Raw genomic sequence first — 19,513 nt, forward strand, 5'->3', positions numbered from 1 at the left:
TAGAGAAGTAGAGACTGAAGAAGCAAATTAGAGAGGAATTACCGAAGCCAGGTCTTACAAGAAGAGGGGCAAAGGATACAGGCATGTGCTACTGAAGACCCTTTTGTGAGCTTGGAAGGGCAGGGGGATGGCAATAGAAGATTTCTAAAGCTGTATCCCATAGATGGCCCAAACTTTCTCTGCCTAGTCCAGTAGGATCATCTGTGAGTGAGAGATGCTTGTAGAGGTAGACTGTAGCTTGAGGAGGATGTGGAAAGATGTCAATGATCTTGGTGGACAGTAGAAAATATCACACAACTGTCAGGTTAAAATTCAATTCAAAAATGTTTATTTTAATGATTTATAAAAGCAGTATCACCATAGCAATTTAAAGCTATTCACAAATTAAAAAATAAATTTACATAAATGTATTCACATCATATTACATTCAGCAGTTTTCTCAGTTAAAATATTCAAGGTAGTGTTGAAAAGCTACAAAAAAACACAAATCAAGTTGTAAATCACATGAATGGCATCAACGCATGCTCAAGAACCAATGGAAGATGATCCAGGAAAAAACTGGAAGCATTTGATTTCAGCTATCAGCAGTAAATAGGATTATGCCCCTGGTCGTAGGTGATGTGGTCTTTAAAAGTCACTTTACACGTAAGCTTACATCAAGACAGACTGAAGAAAAAGTGAGAGGGTTTAAAAATTCAAAAACTTTTATTCTGGTGTGTCTTAAAATATACAGGATTCAGAAACAGCATACTCCACATGAAGGTAGTTTCTGATAAGGATGACATTATTTGGGATTATTGGACATCATATATTTCTTTTGCAGGTTACATCTCAATCAGTATTTCAGTGTGCTGGCAGAGGTTTGAGGGTGCCGTGGGACCATGGCTGTGGATTCCCTGCGTCTGCCCACTCAGGGCTTTATCTACTTGTTAATAGCCCTTGGGCAGGAACATCGTTCAAACACATGGCACTGACCCTGGGTTTGGAGAGGCTACTTTTGATAAATGCTGGGCACTTAGTCCCTGAAGGCAGGGAAGGAATGTTCGGCAGCTGCCTGGGCATGCTTCCCTTAGTCCAGTTGCCAGGCCAGATTATACAGGGGTTGGCGGCTCCATGGAGACGCTGACATTTCAGATCTAAGTGTTAAGGAGAGCTAATGACAAATGAGTTTTTAAGGGAGGTAGGTAAAAAAACAGGGTATATCAACACCTGAGAATTACTCTCTAGTTTAAATCAGCAATGGTATACGGGATCCTTTCAGCTCATTCTCTCAAGTATGGCCCCCTTAAACATAAAGAGAACTTCTACATCCTGTTGCCTGACTTGCAACCAGCCAGGAATGTGAACCTGAAGTATAGGTTATAGCATATGTACTATTAATAATTAAGAATGGCTAATTTTATTAAATTGGTAACCAGTGACATTTCATGATTATAATCCCTAAAACCTTAATACTTAAGTATAATTTTTGTATCTAGAATACTTATACATTAAAATATCAAAGGCACTCTTAGGTTACATGATTAAACGAAAGTATGTCAATAGAGACAGGATTATTTACTGGTTCCTTCAGTTTCTGTGTCCATGGTGGTCACTGAGCGCCCAGCTTTGTACTTCACCTTTGCCGAATAGTGTAAAGAACATTGCACCAAATACATTAATAGCAGCGGCGATACAGAAAACAGTTTGCCATTCTTTTATAGTGTTCTAGAAAGAAAGAAAGAAAAAAACAGATGAAAATACAGTTTGCAGTTCATTGGGTATGACCAGATTGTTGTTAGTGCCAACAAGTTGGTTCCGGCTCATAGAGACCCTTATAGGGTTTTCGAGGAAGGGGTGGTAGGTTTGAACTGCCAACGTTGTAGTTACTGTCCAGTGCTTTACCTATAGTGCCACACCAGGACTCCCAACTGATTGTTACAGTTACTATTATAGAAGTTACTCTTCAGAGAAGCTCCACAGTGGAATCAAGCCAAATGTTTATCACAGCAAAACTGTGGTAGTACTGCAATAAGCATGAACTATGTAACAACACAGATACATTTTATACACAAAATATTGCACAAAAGAAGCCATATCGAAAGGAGTACATAGGAAATTATCTCAATATAAAGTTTAAAACTAGTCTATGGTGTTAAAATTCAGAATAGTGGTCCCTCTTCATGAGGGCTTCTTGATGGTGGCAATTATTTTCTTTTTTGATTTGGTATCGGTTACATAGATGTATTAATTTTGTTAAAATTTATCAAACTGTACATATAGAATTTGTGCATTTAACAAATACCTGTGCTATGGATTGATGCGCCAGACTGCAAAGCCATTTGAACTGCAAGATCGGCAGTTCAAGCTCACCAGCTTCTCCTCGGAAACCCTATACAGGGTCACTATGGGTCGGAACTGACTTGATGGCACTTAACAACAACACACTTCAATGAAAAGTTTACTACAAATAAAAGGTGACATGTCCCTGACACACATAGTTATTAGTTCTGAGGGGGCCCCATGGTGTCAGGTGGTCCCAGTGAGGATGAATAAACAAGATGGCTCTTGAAGGTCAGGTTTGCATGTCTGGGACTGTTGGATGGAGGGCTGGTCAGTGTGGAAGATTTGGCTGGGATTTTAAATGGCACACAAAGCAGGACAGGCATGGGACTTACCAGTAACAGATCCACAAAATGTAATTGTTCAATATATAATTCAGGCAGCTACTGAAGTTTCTGGATCATGTGACTAACAACCATTTTTTTTTTTTTTTTTTAGTTTTACAAATTTAATCAAACAGTGCTACATTTGCAGCATTTGAAAAAGAAAAATCAAGCAGCAGCCCTGGTAATTAGGGAAAAAAGACACACGAAGGAGGTGGTGGTAGTGTTGGAAAGGCACAGGGAAACCAGCATGAGGTACTTCATTAGGAAAAAAAGGAAAAACGCGGAGAAAGAAGCAACATTATGATTAAGTGGCACTTGTCTGAAATAAATGTATTTTGGTGAAGAAAATTCTTAGAAACCCATCTTAAATTTTAGTCACTATTTAAATTTGCTAAGGATGTATCACCATTCTAAAAAAGAATTCACTCAGTAATTAGATCTTCTACCAGAAAGAGATGTTTAAGGCCCTTCTGAGAATCCCTTAAACCAGCTTCTCTGGTTTACAGGATAAAATACCATGTCACTGTAATTTGGAGGCAATGGTTGCCTTACACTCCACCAGCTGGACCAGAAATCTTACATACCGTGTAGTTATTTTGCTTTTGTTTTCATCTTTCTAATAAGAATTCCACCCATTATTAGAGAATACTGGGGGTTTTTTTGTAACAAAATTGAACTTCGAACACAGTTTGAATTTTAATTTCTTCATTATTTACATATACTCTGACTCATTCTGCCAAGTTTTTGAGATAGTGTAGTAAATGTGTATATAATAACAATTGTAAAGGCAAATCATCTTTTACTTTTCTAAAAATATTCCATTAATAACAACAACAAATGTTATAATAACATATCCAACATCCAGTTCAGTTCCTATCTGCAAACTTTCAAGACTTTAATTCAGGAATCCATATTTCTCCAGAATAACTGGTAGGATTATCAACAAATCAAATTAATACAAGATAAAGTATTAACATAGAAGATACGGTTAAAAAGTTCTGAATTGTTCATATTTGAGACACAGAACTTTAAGGAAAAACTTCTTAAATATTCTTTCTATTAAATGAGAGAAAACAGTAACACGGAGGTGAGGTCTCAATTCATTGAATTCAGGATTAGAAATAGTGGGAGAGGAAAAGACATACATGTATGAGATCAGAATATTTGGGAATAAGAAATTTCTTAAGATTATCCTAACATTCTAAGGAGTTGTTGTTAAGTGCCGTGGAGTCAGTTCCGACTCATAGCGACCCTGTACAGGGTTTCCAAGGCTATGAATCTTTACAGGTGCAGAAAGCCTGTTCCTGCGGAACAGCTACTGTTAATTTGTTCACAGAGACATAAATAAGGAATAATTAAGACTATCAGAGACTTAATCAGACTCTTGAAAAATATGTTTCATAACTCTTTAAGAAAAGTTGGAAGGGGCTGTCGAGATAATATATTCTGATTTCTTAAACAATACAGACAACGTCTGTAGAATGCTGAATCTTTGCTTCCTGATAGGGGCCCATGCCACCTTCCTGCTTTAGGCTGTACCCACCTTAGGCCCACCCTATGATAGCAGCTTGGTGGTCTTACACCAAAGAATCCAGCACTCTTAACATGTCACCTGGTAGACTCCTAGAAGGCTCCTTCCCTATTTTCCCACCCCTGCAAATTGGCCAATCCTGCTTCTGTATCCACTGCACTCTGCACACATTTACTGAAGCAGATATCTGTCAACTGTGCTTTTATTACATATAATTTCTCTATGATGAGTTTCTCAAGTATAGAAGCTATGTAATTTTATCTTTGAATCTTCACTATCTAATTTATAACAAGCACTCATATACAATGCCTCCTGAATAAAGCTTAGCTATCTCAGGACTCACTAACTCACAGGGCAGCCTATTTATTCTACCAAGGAAATGTTTAAGCAGAGAACTTTTCTTATGTCTCCACATAACTTCTCTCCATCTGTTCTTGTGGAACTGCTGAGAATAAGTCTCCATCTTCCATTTGATCTCTCTTGAAATGTGTGAAGACAATCTTCACAATTGTCTTCTCAAACCTTCTGCTCTTCTAATCTCAAATTATTTCAATGGTTCCAACTTCATTCTCACATGATTACCTGATACCTCATCTATTCCTCCAAGGAGCGACTGGTGGGTTTGAACCACTTGGAACTGACTTGATGGCATGTAACAACAACAATATCTCTTCTTGAAGAAAAAAATTACAATTCTTATTTGTCCAAATCAAAGACACAAGTGATTTATCTGATATAATATTAAAACTCTTAATAATTGATGTTATTTCAGCTACAAGATCTTAACTTAGTTGTATTGTTTTAAAATATATTCAACTTTGACCAAGAAATGCAGCTCCAAGTGAACTGTTTGGATGTTTTCAGTTTATTAGCAAATGATCTACTTACATTAGGAGTCAGACTTTTAGCAATGACAGGTCCAATCATTCCTGGGATAGTGGCAAATGTATTTGTTATGCCCAGAAGGATACCAGCATACCTACAAGAATGTTTATAGAAGGTTATTATTACACATTTAAGTAACTTTTCTGAATAGCTATATACAGGGTTTCTATGAGTCAGAACTGATTAGATGGCACTTAACAACATCATTACTGTCAGGTTATATTCTTATAAGACTTTTGTCTAAATGAAATGTCTTATTGAAATAGGATTGCTATTTAGCTAGTGAAAAACTTGCGTTTCAAAAGTTAATTAGCACATTAACATTATCCGTGGTCACATGGCCATTGCACATGGTTCCTTTTACAGTAATACAGTAAAAAATGCTGAGAAATGATTTATATACACGACTATATTTGGTTCATAGACTTTGTAGTTTGTTCAAATCTGGGCCCAACAATAAAGTATATATCTTGAAATTGTTTGATCTGTATCATAAATATTTTAATCTACAGGTATCCCAAATGTCTTTTTTTAAACTACAATTTTTATTGATTGAAATAATTGTAGATTCACAAGCAGCTGTTAACAAATAATAGACAAGTGAGTTATTAAAAGAAAAAAAAAAAGAAATAACACTGAGATTCCTAATATACTTTAGGGGCTCTGTATTATTTTACTCTAATGTTAAGATTTACAAAATATAGTATCACAATGAGGATACTGACATATAACATGATGTAATCCACAGATTGTACTCAGATTTGCCCAGTTTTATTTGTTCTCATGTGTGTATATTACATATACTCTTAATTACATATAATTATATACTATTATACATGTATATATACACATGCATACACATATGTAAGAACTTAAAGTATGCATTATATTGAAGTGAACACAAGTTCTATGTAGTTATATTACCTGTGTAGATTTGCATATTCACCTCCACAATTAAGATACTGAACAAGGATCCCTAGTTTTACGCTTTTATATCCAAACCTACCTCTTTCTAACCTGTCAACCACTAATATGTCTTCCATTAGAACATCTTTATAAAATGGAACCAAACATTATCTAACATTTGGGTTACATATTTCAGTTGCTGAGGATCATTCCAAGTTGTATCAACAGTTCATTTCTTCTTACGGCTCTATATTTCTTTAGCTGAAGAAACTGGGATGTCTGTCCTGATTTTGTAGCTGGTGTCTCTGAGATATCATTACACATAATCTTTTGTGCTATTTCTGGTACACTGGTATAGACTCTTGATCTTAAATGGTTCATTATATTTGTTTGATATTTTTGGCAAGAGAATTTAAAATGTGGTGTAGAATTTAGTTTTAAAAACATTGAGTTAACAAGTAAATTGTTGTTAAATGCCATCGATTATGACTTATAGCAGGGTTTCTGAGGAGCAGCTGGTGGGTTTGAACTGCTGACCTGTTGATCACAGTTCTGTGATTATCTTATAGCACCACACAAATAGCATCTATTAATTTATTTTTCTTAAAAACCACTTAGACATATACAAAGTCCAATTTGAGTTTTTAATTTTCCAAAGATGATCAGTGTTATAAAGTAAATTCTTCACCAAAATTAAAGAAGCTTGATGTTTTACTAGCCCATACAGTCTTACTGAAAGGAGCTCTGGTAGCGTAGTGGTTACGAATCGGGCTGTGAACCACAAGGTCAGCAGTTGGAAACTACCTGCTGTTCCGTGGGAGAAAAATGAGGCTTTCTGTTCACGTAATGATTTACAACCTCAAAAACCCTGTACAGGGTTGAAATGAGTCGGAACTGACTCCACAGCACATAATAACAACAATAGTCTTATTGAAGAGTCCCAGTGTGGCAATGTTGAATAAACATTGGACTGCTAACCACAAAGTTGGTGGTTCAAACCCATCAGTTGCTCCATGGAAACCCTATACAGGGTTGCTATGAGCTGGAACTGACTCAAAGGCACCTAACAATAACAAACAGTTTTATTTTATGGAGTCCCTGGGTGGTACAGAGTTAAGTAGGTCCCATGACTAGCCTAAAAGCTTGGTGGTTTGAACCCACCCAGCAGCATCTTGGGAGACAGGTCTCGGGATCTACTTCCTAAAACTCCCAGCCTTGAAAACTTGGCGGCAGTGTTCTATTCTGCACATACTGGCTTGTCATGAATCGGAGTTAACTTTATGGTAACTAATCACAACATATTCTTATCGTGGAATAATGCATGAACAATTTCTGTTGTGGTGTAAAGACCTTCAATTGAGGTTGTGAACTCCTGATCAGAAATCCCTCTCCCCATTTTAGATAATGGAAAAGTGCTTAGATAAAAATTTGATTGAATCTAATTCACTTATCAGTTGAACATATCACAAATTTATATGTTCAAAACCTTTGTATATAGGAGACAACAACAAAACCATGAGGCACAGATCTTTTTGGCTTATAACCTTTTAGGTTATAAGGGAGTATATCTTGAATAAGCCAAGCTTAGCAGGACCTGTCTTTTTCTTTCTTACTGGACTGCATGAACTGCAAGGTCGGTGGTTCAAGTTCATTGGCTGCACCTTGGAAACTCTATACGGGGTCACTATGAGTTGGAACTAACTCAATGGCACTTAACAACAAGAAGAAATCTTAAATTAGCCAACCTTAGCAGTGCCTGTCCTTTTCTTTCTTTTTAAAGCCATTAACACCTTGGCAGTAGGAGCAACCAAATGCAATGTTGCCAGGCCTTTTCAGAGACAGATATTAAGTGCAGATGAATGCTGTGACAATCTAATGTCAGCAGTCAGAAGCTTATTCAAGTATTTATATTACACTTGGCCAGGACAGGACAAGCCATGAAAGACTGATGACTGCCTGGAAGAAAAACATGTACAAATTCAGTCTGGATTCTGTTGCCTAGAATTCTGTGGGAATAATACTTGAAAATTTATCTAATTCCCTTGAATTTTGTAAACAAAACTGTCTCTAGAAAAATCTCTATTTCTGTCTGTGAAAATACCATGTAGACATTTTTGTGTTAATAGGGATACTGAGTGCTTACTGAAAATGTTATGCTAGGCATGGTTCTAAGTACTTTATTGGGTCTTCATTATATTATTTATATTATTCCATTTTAATGGTTTTCAGTGACTAAATAGTTGGAAGTAATCCATCTTTTCTTCTTGTCTGTCTTAATCTGGAAGCTCATTTGAAACACCACTGTGACCCTGCTGGTATTTAAAATACTGGTGGCATAGCTTCCAGAATCACAGCAACTCACAAACCAGCACAGTACTGCAAACTGATAGACGAGTGGAGGAGGTTGTGAAAAATGAAATGGAATGTATAAACATTGATATCCTAGCCATTAGGGAGCTGAAATGGGCTGGTATCAGTCATTTTGAATCTGACAACCACATGGTTTACTATACCAGGAATGACAAATTGAAGAGGAATGGTGTCCCATTCATCATCAAAAAGAACATTTCAAGATCTGTCTTGAAATACAACACTGTCTATGTTAGTATTTGATAATATTAATGATAATATCCATATGCCTACAAGGAAGGAGCTCTGGTAGCGTAGTGGTTACGAATCGGGCTGCGAACCTTAAGGTCAGCGGTTCGAAACTACCAGCCGCTCCGCGGGAGAAAGATGAGGCTTTCTACTCCTGTAAAGATTTACACCCTCAGAAACCCTGTACAGGGTCGCTATGGGTCGGACCCGACTCGATGGCACTTAACAACAACAACAACAACAACAAGGAAGACCAGTGAATATCACTATTATTCAAATGTATGCACCAACCACTAAAGCCAGTGATGAAATTGATCAAACATGCAATCAAAATGTATTGATAGTTACTAGTGATTGGAATGCAAAAGTTGGAACGAAAGAGGAAGGATCAGTATTTGGAAAATATGGCCTTAGTGATAGAAACAATGCTGGAGATCACATGATAGAATTTTGCAAGACCAGACTTGTTTGTTGCAAATACCTTTTTAAACAACATAAAATAGACTATACATATGGACGTTACCAGATGGAATACACAGAAATAGAATTTACTACATGTGTGGAAAATTACAGTGGAAGAGCTACATATCATCAGTCAAAACAAGGCTAGGGGCATATGGTGGAACAGACCACTGCTCACATGCAAGTTCAGGCTGAAGCTGAAGAAAAGTAAGACAAGTCCACGAGAGTCAAAATATGATCTTGAAGATATCTTACCTGAATTTAGAGATCATCTAAATTCAAGAACAGATTTGATGACTGAAGACCAGAAAAGTTGTGAGAGGACATCAGAATATCATACAGGAAGAAAGCAAAGGGTCATTTAGAAGACAAGTAAGAACAAAAAGACCAAAATGGATGTCAGAACAGACTCTGAAACTTGCTCTCCAGCATAGAGAGGCTAAAGTAAAAGAGCTGAATACAAGATTTCAAAGGGCAGCAGGAGAAGACAGTCAAATATTATAATGAAATGTACAAAGATCTGGAGTTAGAAAAATGAAAGTGAACATGCTCAGCATTTCTCAAGCTGAAGGAATGGACGAAAAAAATTCAACCTCAATTTGCAATACTGAAGGATTCTCTGGGAAAAAATACTGAATGACGCAGAAAGCATCAAAAAAAGATGGAAAGAATACACAGTTACTGTACCAGAAAGACATGGTTGATATTCAACCATTTCAAGAGGTAGCATATGATCAAGAGCCAATGATACTGAAGGAAGAAATCCAAGGTGCATTGAAGTTATTGGTAAAGAACAAGGCTCTGGGAATTGATGGAATGCAAATTGAAATCTTTCAACAAACTGATGCAGCACTGGAGGCATTCACTCATCTATGCCAAGAAATTTGGAAGACAACTACCTGGTCAACTGACTGGAAGAGATCCCTACTAATGCCCATTCCAAAGAGAGGTGACCCAATGAAATGCGGAAATCATCAGACAATATCATTAATATCGCATGCAAGTAAAATTTTGCTTAAGATAATTTAGAAACAGCTGCAACAATACATTGATAGGGAACTTCCGCAGGTACAAGTAGAATTTAGATGAGGACATGGAATGGGGGACATCATTGCTGACATCAGATGGATCTTGGCTGAAAGAAAAGAAAACCAATAAGATGTTTACCTTTGCCTTACTGATTATGCAAAAGCTTTTGATTGTGTGGATCATGACAAACTATGGACAACTTTGAGGAGAATGATTATTTCAGAACACTTAATTGTGGTCATGAGGAACCTGTACACAGACTAAGAGGCAGCTGTTTGAACAGAACAAGGTAACACTGTATGGTTTAAAATTAGAAAAGGTGTGCACCAGGGTTGTATTCTTTCACCATACTCTTTCAATCTGTATGCTGAACAAATACTTTGAAAAGCTGGATTATATGAAGAAAAATGTGGGCACAGGATTGGAGAAAGACTCATTAGCAACCTGTGATATGCAGATGATACAACCTTGCTTGCTGAAAGTGAAGAGTACTTAAAATACTTACTGATGAAGATAAAAAACCAGTCTTCAGTATGGGTTGCATGTCAATATAAAGAAACCAAAATCCTTACCATTGGACCAATAAATAACATCCATATATGGAGAAAAGACTGAAGTTGGCAAAGACTTCATTTTGCTTGGATCAACCATCAACACTCATGGAAGCAGTATTTAAGAAATCAAACGATGTACTGCATTTGACAAATCTGCTCACAAGAACTCTTTAAAGTGTCTAAGAGCAAAGATGTCAGTGTGAGGACTAAGGTGTGCCTGACTCAAGCCATGGTATTTTCATTTGTCTCACATGCATGTGAAAATTGGATAATGAATGAAGAAGACCGTATAAGAATTGATACATTTGAATTACTGTGTTGGAGGAAAATATTAAATCTACCATGGACTGCCAAAAGAACAAACAAATCTGTGCTGGAGTAAGTAAAGTCAGAATGCTCCCTCGAATCCAGGATGACCAGACTTTGCCTCTCAAAATTTGGATACATTATCAAGAGGGGCTAGTCCCTGGAGAAGGATATCATGTGTGGTAAAGTGGAGGGTCAGCATAAAAGAAGACGACCCCCAATGAGATGGATTTGCACAGTGACAGCAGCAATGGGCTCAAGTGTAGCAACGACTATGTCGTTGGCATAGGACCAGGTAATGTTTCGTTCTGTTGTGCATACTGTCACTAAGAATCGGTACTGACTTAACAACAACATTTAATAGTAAAATCAGCCACATGAGGTAAGATTATCTTCATTTTATAGATGAAAAATGTTACACAATTTGTCTGACTCCAAATCAGTATTTAATATTATCATGCTGTAACGAAAATAATTATCACAAAATAACGCCACTGCGATCTTTGAACTCAATCTGTATAGTAATTTTTTTTTTTTTTTTTTACCAAACTCACAGGTACTGAATATTTAAGGGTCTGTGATCCTTAAGTGTTCTTGTTGTATTTAGTAGCATGTTCTCCAATGAATGACCACTTGGTTGCTATCAAAGCCACTAAAAAAAGGCAAATAAATGACCACATTGTCATAAATTATATAATTCCTTAGTTAACCAGGACATAGGGAACTCCCAATTGATGATGCAGTAAAGTTCAAATTTATTATCTCTTCATTTTTATGGCAAGGGTTACCTCTCCAGCCATATACATACATACATATATATATATATATATATAAATACGTATATATTTCTTCTTTTTAAGTTTTTAATATGAATTGAGTGATAGCTTACATGGGAGAACATCAGTTTTACACTCATCATTTTATTGCAATGATTACAATCCCCTCCAGGCATCATCATTCAACAGTATTTGCTTCTATTCCCTGTTTTTTTTTTTGGGGGGGGGGGGGGAAAGGGGTGATATACACAAAAACACTCAGGAATGTATAATCATTTAAACTACCAAAGGGCACATTCTGAAATACAGCCTCCTGGCCACCAGCACACAGACTTTCTCTTTCCATGAGTCTAGTGTCCTCACATGCTCTCTCTCTCCATGTCCTCATCTCTGCCTCGATCTCTAGTATCACTGCTTCTCTGGATTGGTCCCGCATTCTGCTCATGCTCTTCTCCCTTGATGGTCCTAGGGTCCTCTGTTCCTGGACTGCAAGATTAACTACTCCCTCTTTGTTGTTACACAAGTTCTACCTTTACAGTTGTGACAATCACAATTAGTCATGATAATAATTACTACTGAATCATAAGAATCTTACCCCATCTCCTTTCACCTGACCTGTCTAGACAAGACGAAAACTATTCAGTGGGGATTCTACCTTGCCCTGCACTTTGAAACTAAACTCCCTCTTGACAACTTGTAAGCCAGTCACTTCGTGCCTTTATAGTCCCCCCATTTTAGTTAGCCAATGTCTAAGTTGCCCCTTCCAATCAACCCTATGTACAGAAGGGATATGTTTGATCCTTGATGCAAAGACTCCTTCCTTCTTGGTTGGTCTTTTAGGCTACTACATCCATAAGTATAGGTCAAGTTCATCAAACTGTAGAAATTTACATTTGCTTCCTTTATCAAATTTCTTTATCTTCTTCTAGTTGAGTTCTGATCATCAAGCCATCGAAGCTACGTCAAATGGATACTATCTGCAAGTTTGTGTGTTCTTGTGCGTCTTCCCCTCACTTCTTATCAGCTGGATGCTTCACTCTCGGCTCTAGCCCTCTGTAGCTAGGTCCTTATCCATAGGCTCAGGAGTCCCCAGGTCTCACCACACTTGGGACAAGCCCTTCCTCTTCTCACTCTCATTTCCAGGTCAATGGGAGTCTAAGGAATGTGGCTAAACTCAGTCTAGGCTGTAATTTTTATGGGAGCAGATCATAAGGTGGAGCCACTGGGATGTGATCTACCACTGCAACACCAGGGCTCCTATGAAATGAAGATTACTATTCACTAGTTTTCATTTCAAGTAAGAGAACTTTTATCTTGAGCTCCAAATTTAAATTTAAAACTGCCAAATATTACACTATATATATCAAAATACCTTTCTTTTTTAAAAAAAATTTATGTTTTTTACAAAGATCTCAAATTTTTATCCACCCCCCCCTTCAAGTCTTGATGTTTCTTCCACCAAGACTCCTCCTCTAAGGTTCAATTTCAGTGGCAGATTCATCTACCTAGTTGCCCATGCAAATACATCAATGATACCTTCCTCATTCTTTAGAAACCAAGCCTATCCCTGAGTATAATTCCAAAATATCTCTTATCTATCTACTTTGTGCTCTCTTTATTATCCCCCATCCCAAATCACAATCACCCCTCTTCTAGGTTACTGCAACAGCCTCTTGACTGGTTTTCTCTATTGTATTCTTGTCTGCACAAGAGTATACAGAACGTCACTTCCTGTTCATGTAGGATAAATTACAAAATGCTTATGTACTTTATCATATATTATTACTAATACAGTTAATTTCATGAAAGAAAGGCTTGTGCCTTACTCCCCAGAGTAATTTCCTGCCACTATCCTGGTAATTTCCTTCTTTCCAGCTCAGCCATAAACAGTTCTTTTGTTTTTAACTTTTTATTATGATTTGGGAGGCCTGATGTGACGCTGAAGGGTAAGCGCTGGACCACAAGGTTAGTTTGAACAGCAAGGTCGATGGTTCAAACTCACCAGCCACTCCTCCAAAACCCTATACGGGGTTGCTATGAGTCAGAACCAACCTGACGGCACTTAGCAACAACAACATTGTGATTTGAGTGAAAGCTTCCAGAGCAAATTGGTTTCATTCAACAATTAACACACAATTTGTTTCATGACACACGGACTGTACTCTACAATGTCACAGCACCTCTTCCTGTTTCCTCCCAATGTTTACCAGTTCACTTCGTCTGTCTGTCTTTCCTATCCCTTAAATGTTCTTTTGTTAGTTAAATGAAACACTGATTTCTTTTTCCTGGTAGAAATTCTTCTGTCTGTAATACATTCCCTTTTCTTCTTTTTTAATACATTCCTTTTTACCTAGCTGTCTGCCATTATTCTCTCTAACTTCTTCAAATCTATCTTCTTTGTATGGTTCCTTCATGTCTATTGTCCCAGACTAACTTGACAGGCCAGGGCTATACCTATTTTATGGTTATTGAGAGATCAGAATATATTGAAACTGTCTATTTTTATTGTTATTCCCTGGACTAGGCTAATCTTTTTGCAAGCAGGAGTCTTCTTTTTTGTAGTGTTATTTAGAGTGTTGACTGTGTTGTTGTTTGGTGTTGTTAGATGCTGTCAAGTTGGTTGTGACTAGACTAATAGTGACCTGTAAAAGGTTTCCCAAGATGTAAATCTTTATGACAGCAGAAAGTCTCATCTTTCTCCCACGGAGTGGCTGGTGGATTTGAACTACTGACATTCTGGTTAACAGTCCAACTTATCCTACAGCGTCACCACCCACCCACCACCACTCACTGTTATCAAGTAGATTCCAACTCATAGCAACCTTATGTAGGTTTTCCAAGGCTATAAATACTTACTGGAGCAGAAAACCTCAGTGCCCCCCCACAGAACAGCTGGTAGATTTGAACTGCTGACCTTGGAGTTAGCAGCCCAACATGTAACCCACTATACCACCAGGACTACTTTTACAGTGTCACCAGCATTCACAAAATGTATAATAGTTACTCATAAACGTCTGTTTAAAAAGAACTACAGAGGTGGTGGTTATGTGCTGTGACCGTGTACAGGGTTTCCAAAGCTGTCAATCTTTACAGGAGCAGAAAGCCTTATTTTTCTCCCCAAAACCTTGAGGTTAGCAGCCCAACTCGTAATAAATTTGGACTTGAAATTTAAATACTGCAAAGATTGTTACTAATGGATTTAATAATTAATTGAGCCTGTTTTGGACTCTGAGAGTTTAAAGTTGCTTTAATTATATGAAAAAAATATGACTAAAGACAATCAACTAAAGAAGGTAGCACTTTCTCTTTAAAATGAGTAAATATTTAGTCATTGGTATATAACCAATTTTTGTTTTTAATTACTAAAAAAATTTACTGTTTAAGTAATCACCACTATCAAATGAGCATATGTCAGTTTCATATAACACTAAAGAACAATGAGAACTGAACGTTTATTCAATTTAACTTTTGTTAGAATTCTGAAGCTTGACAGAATCATTGGATTGTTGTTGTTATTAAGTGCTGTCGTGTCAGTTCTGAGCCACAGCAACCCTGTATAGGGTTTCTGAGTAGCAACTGGTGAGCTTAAACAATCGACCTTGCAGTTCACAATGAACTTGCAGTCCAGCACATTAACTCACAGCACCACACCAGGACTCCAATTCTTGTAAAGCATTAACTATATTAATGATGCATGACTACATATTACTTTATGTCACTAATATGTACCCTGCTAATCCAATGATCCTGGAGTCCTGGTGTGGTACTGTGGGTTAATGCGTGGACTGCAATACTGGTTTGAACTTCAAGATTGGCAGTTCAAGCTCACCAGCGCTCCTTGGAAACCCTATACAGGGTCAATTCGACAGCACTTAACAACAACAAGTGCCACTGAGTCAGTTTTGACTCATAGAGAACTGTATAGGGTTTATGAAGAGCAGCTGGTAGTTTTGAACTGTCAACTTTGTAGTTAGCAGTGCTTATCCTAAAGCGCCACACGAAGACTCCTGAGGTTGTCTGGTATTGAGGAATTTGGGGTAGGGAAAAGGGACGGGAGACCCTCTGACTTTTCTCCAAAAATAAATCCATATCCATTTCATAAAAAATTAAATACATTAACTTCTCAGTTAATATATTTACATAGCCTTCTTAGTTACCTTACCAACTGGTATAAAATAATTCTAGAAATATATGGACCAAACAAGGAATTCAGACAGGTAGCTGCAGAAAGAGTACTGGGTTCAATAAGAACATCAGGTTCATGTCGTGGCTCATCATTTATGAGTTGTGTGGTTAGGAAAAATTCACAATAAGGCAAAGATACCTACTTCATAGGAATGCTTTAAGAAAAATCAAAATCAAAATAATGTTTGTGAAAATGATTTGTAAGCTATCAACTGCTATATTAAAATAATTATACAGATCCACTGGGCTGGTCTTTAGTATTCCCTCAACTATCTGCGAACACCATGGGCAGCCCTAAAGATGGTACAACAAAGTCTCTGTCTTCATGGAGTTTCTATTCTAGCTAGGTAGACAGATACAAGTATTTAGACGACAATGTGTTACCGGTTACATTTCTGTGGGAACATTGTGGACAGAGGTAATGGTAGTTAAAAGTTTAAATGTAAAATCTGTTTCATGCTTTAATTATCATGTAAAAAGGAATCTTATGAGTATCTTAATAAGAATTTAAAGCAATCACAGCAAATGTTTATATAGTACTCACGAAGGAGCAATATCCAGATGGTTGATGCTAAATCCAGACGAGGCAAAGCCTCCCAGGCTTGTTGATATGGTTAGGAACACAATAGCCAAAGAATAATCACAACCAATAAATCCAGCTGCTACCAGGAATACTGCAGGTCCAATCATCCCTGGAGTTTTATGAATTATAAAAGAAAAAAGTTTCAGTATTACTATCAGCTTGCTGTACCTTGTTGTTAAGTGCAGTTGAGTCGGTTCTGACTCATAGTGGCCCTATATAGGGTTTCCAAGGAGTGACTGGTGAGCTTGAACTGCCGATTTTGTGGTTCAAACTGCAGTCCAGTGCATTAACTCACAGCATCACACCAAGACTCTAATATAGTGTACACATCTGGAATATACTACTGCCACCTACTGTAGAAACACGGTACTGCCTAGAAAATGACATCTAGATTTACATGCGGGAAAACTACTAGAAAAGATATGAACATAATTCAACCAATATAAAAGTAAGAAAATCTCATTATATCATACTATTAAATCTACATGTGACCAAGACGCAACTAAAATTCTTCTTTATTAGAAAAAGAGCAAGAAGAAAGTAATTGAAAAATAGAACTGACTGGAAGAGATTCCTATCTGTTCCCATTCCAAAGAATGGTGACACAATGGAATGAAAATCATCAAATAATATCACTGATATCAAATGACTGCTGAAGATAATTCAAAAATGGCTGCAGTAGTACACTGACAGATTTAGAAGAGGATGTGGAACTAGGGATATAATTGATGATGTCAGATGAATCTTGGCTGAAAGTAAAGAATACCACAAAGATATTTACTTGTGCTTTATTGATTACATAAAGGCTTTTGACTGAGTGAACCATGACAAGCTATGGATAACAATGTAACGAATGGGTATTACAGAACATTTAATTGTGCTCATAAGGAACCTGTACACAGACCAAGAAGCAGTGGTTCAAAGAGAATAAGGGGTTACAAAGTGGTTTAAAATCAGGAAAGATGTACACCAGGGTATATTCTTTCACCAAGCTTATTCAGTCTGTATTCTAAGCAAATAATTCGAGAAAATAGATTATATGAATAAGAACACGGCATCAGGATTGGAGGAAGATTCATTAATAACCTGCGATATGCAGAAGATAAACCTTGCTTGCTGGAAAAACAATACTTACTGATGAAGATCAAAGACTACAGCCTTCAGTATGGATTGTACATCAATATAAAGAAAATAAAAACACTCACCACTGGACCAATAGATAACATAATGATAGATGGAGAAAAGACTAAAGTTTTGAAAGACTTCATTTTACTTGGATCAACTATCAACACTCAGGAAAAAGCAGCTAAGAAGTCAAATGATGTACTGCATAAGTCAAATTTGGCACACAAGACATCTCTAAAATATTCAAGAGCAAAGATACCAGTTTGAGGACTAAGGTGCGCCTGACTCAATAGCGTGTGAATGTTGGACAATGAATATTGAAAATACCATGAAGAACCAATAGGTCAGTGTTTACAGACAGAATGCTCCTCAGATGCCAGGATGGTAAAACTTTGTCTCTCATATTTCAGACATGTTATCAGGAGGGACTAGTCCTTGGAGAAGGACATCATGCTTGGTAAAGTGGAGGTGCACAGAAAAAGAGGAAGACCTTCAATGAGATGGACTGGTACAGTGGCAGCAACCATGCATTCAGCTGTAACAACAATTGTGAGGATGGCGTAGGACTGGGTAGTGTTTGGTGCTTTTGTGCATAGGATCACTATGAGTCAGAACCGACTTGATGGCAGAGTTTTAATCCTCATTAATCCATGGTTCAAAAAGAACAACAATCTTGAAAATGCACTAAAGGCATCGTTGTTGTTAAGTGCTGTTGAGTTGGTTCCAACTCATAGTGACCCTATACAGGGTTTCCGAGGAGAGGCTGGTAGATTTGAACCACTGATCTTGACGTTCAAACCAACCTTGCATCATAGTGCTTTAATATGGTGGTGGTAGTGGTTATGTGCCATGGAGTTGGTTCCAACTCATAGCGACCCTGAATAGGGTTTCCGAGGCTGTAAATCTTTACAGGAGCAGAAAGCCTCGTCTTTTACCGGCAAAACCGATGCTAGTTTTGACCTGCGGACAGTGAGATTAGCAGCCTGACTCATAACCACTATGCTACCAGAGCTCCTTAGTGCTTTAATATATGACTAAAATAAATGACTGTTATTTTCATTTTGTCTTGCAATGGGAATATATTAAATAAATATAAACTGAAACAAAATCTGACTTACTTACCCACAAGGCTAAAAATTCTGCGTACAAATATAGTTGAAAAATTCCATTTAGCTCTTAAATTGTCAGCAGCTTGACCTGACAATACTGTGCATAACCAACAGCCAAAATAAGGCACTGCAGATAAAAACCCATTCTGTAGGAAAAAGAAGATAAAGGATTAATTATGGTAGGAGCAATAACAAACAAGACACACACACAATCAAGGACCACCATCGGCACCACTTTAAAACAAAGAAAATACATATAATATGCTGTGAATTTTCATATAATTACAGTAATAAATTTGGCTTTCAGAAGGATTACAAAACTCAGTTCAGTGCAGCCCACAAGAACCTGTCTCAGAAGGAACCAGGCTCATCATAGTCCAGTATTCTCAATGAAATCCTGTTATCTTGGGGCTTGGCTGGGGGCTACGATGGCCCTTTAACTTGGGTTACGACTTCCATTGGTGAAGATGGTTTTCTTACTAGCCTATGGAATCTACCCACTAAATAGTTTTTGTTCCCAATTTTAACTTACTCACTTACTTTAAAAATATTTTTATTGCAAAACAGAATGTAGATGATGACAACCACATAAATCAAATGTACAGGTTTGTGACTTTTTTTGAGGTGAATGCCATCTAGACTAAGAAATAAATTTTGCCAGCCACCTACCAGCCTCCTCATGATCCTTGTCCAATCACAACCTCCTTTCTTTCCCCATAGCGTAGTGGTTACGAATCGGGCTGCGAACCTTAAGGTCAGCGGTTCGAAACTACCAGCCGCTCCGCGGGAGAAAGATGAGGCTTTCTACTCCCGTAA

At 37.4% G+C, this 19,513-nt stretch overlaps 1 protein-coding gene across 1 annotated transcript in view; it reads right to left on the minus strand.

Moving 5' to 3' along the window:
• Positions 1–1,569: 1,569 nt before the first annotated feature.
• Positions 1,570–19,513, minus strand: part of SLC17A5 (solute carrier family 17 (acidic sugar transporter), member 5) — a 68,123-nt gene continuing 50,179 nt past the window's right edge. Inside the window, exons 8-11 of the mRNA XM_006835760.1 lie at positions 18,711–18,843; positions 16,425–16,572; positions 5,068–5,158; positions 1,570–1,707 (exon numbers count right to left, since the gene is read on the minus strand). Coding sequence (XP_006835823.1) covers positions 1,570–1,707; positions 5,068–5,158; positions 16,425–16,572; positions 18,711–18,843 — 510 coding nt within the window. The remainder of the gene's footprint in view (positions 1,708–5,067; positions 5,159–16,424; positions 16,573–18,710; positions 18,844–19,513) is intronic.

Source organism: Chrysochloris asiatica, unplaced genomic scaffold (assembly GCF_000296735.1).
Source record: "Chrysochloris asiatica unplaced genomic scaffold, ChrAsi1.0 scaffold00019, whole genome shotgun sequence".
NCBI classification, from domain to species: domain Eukaryota; kingdom Metazoa; phylum Chordata; class Mammalia; order Afrosoricida; family Chrysochloridae; genus Chrysochloris; species Chrysochloris asiatica.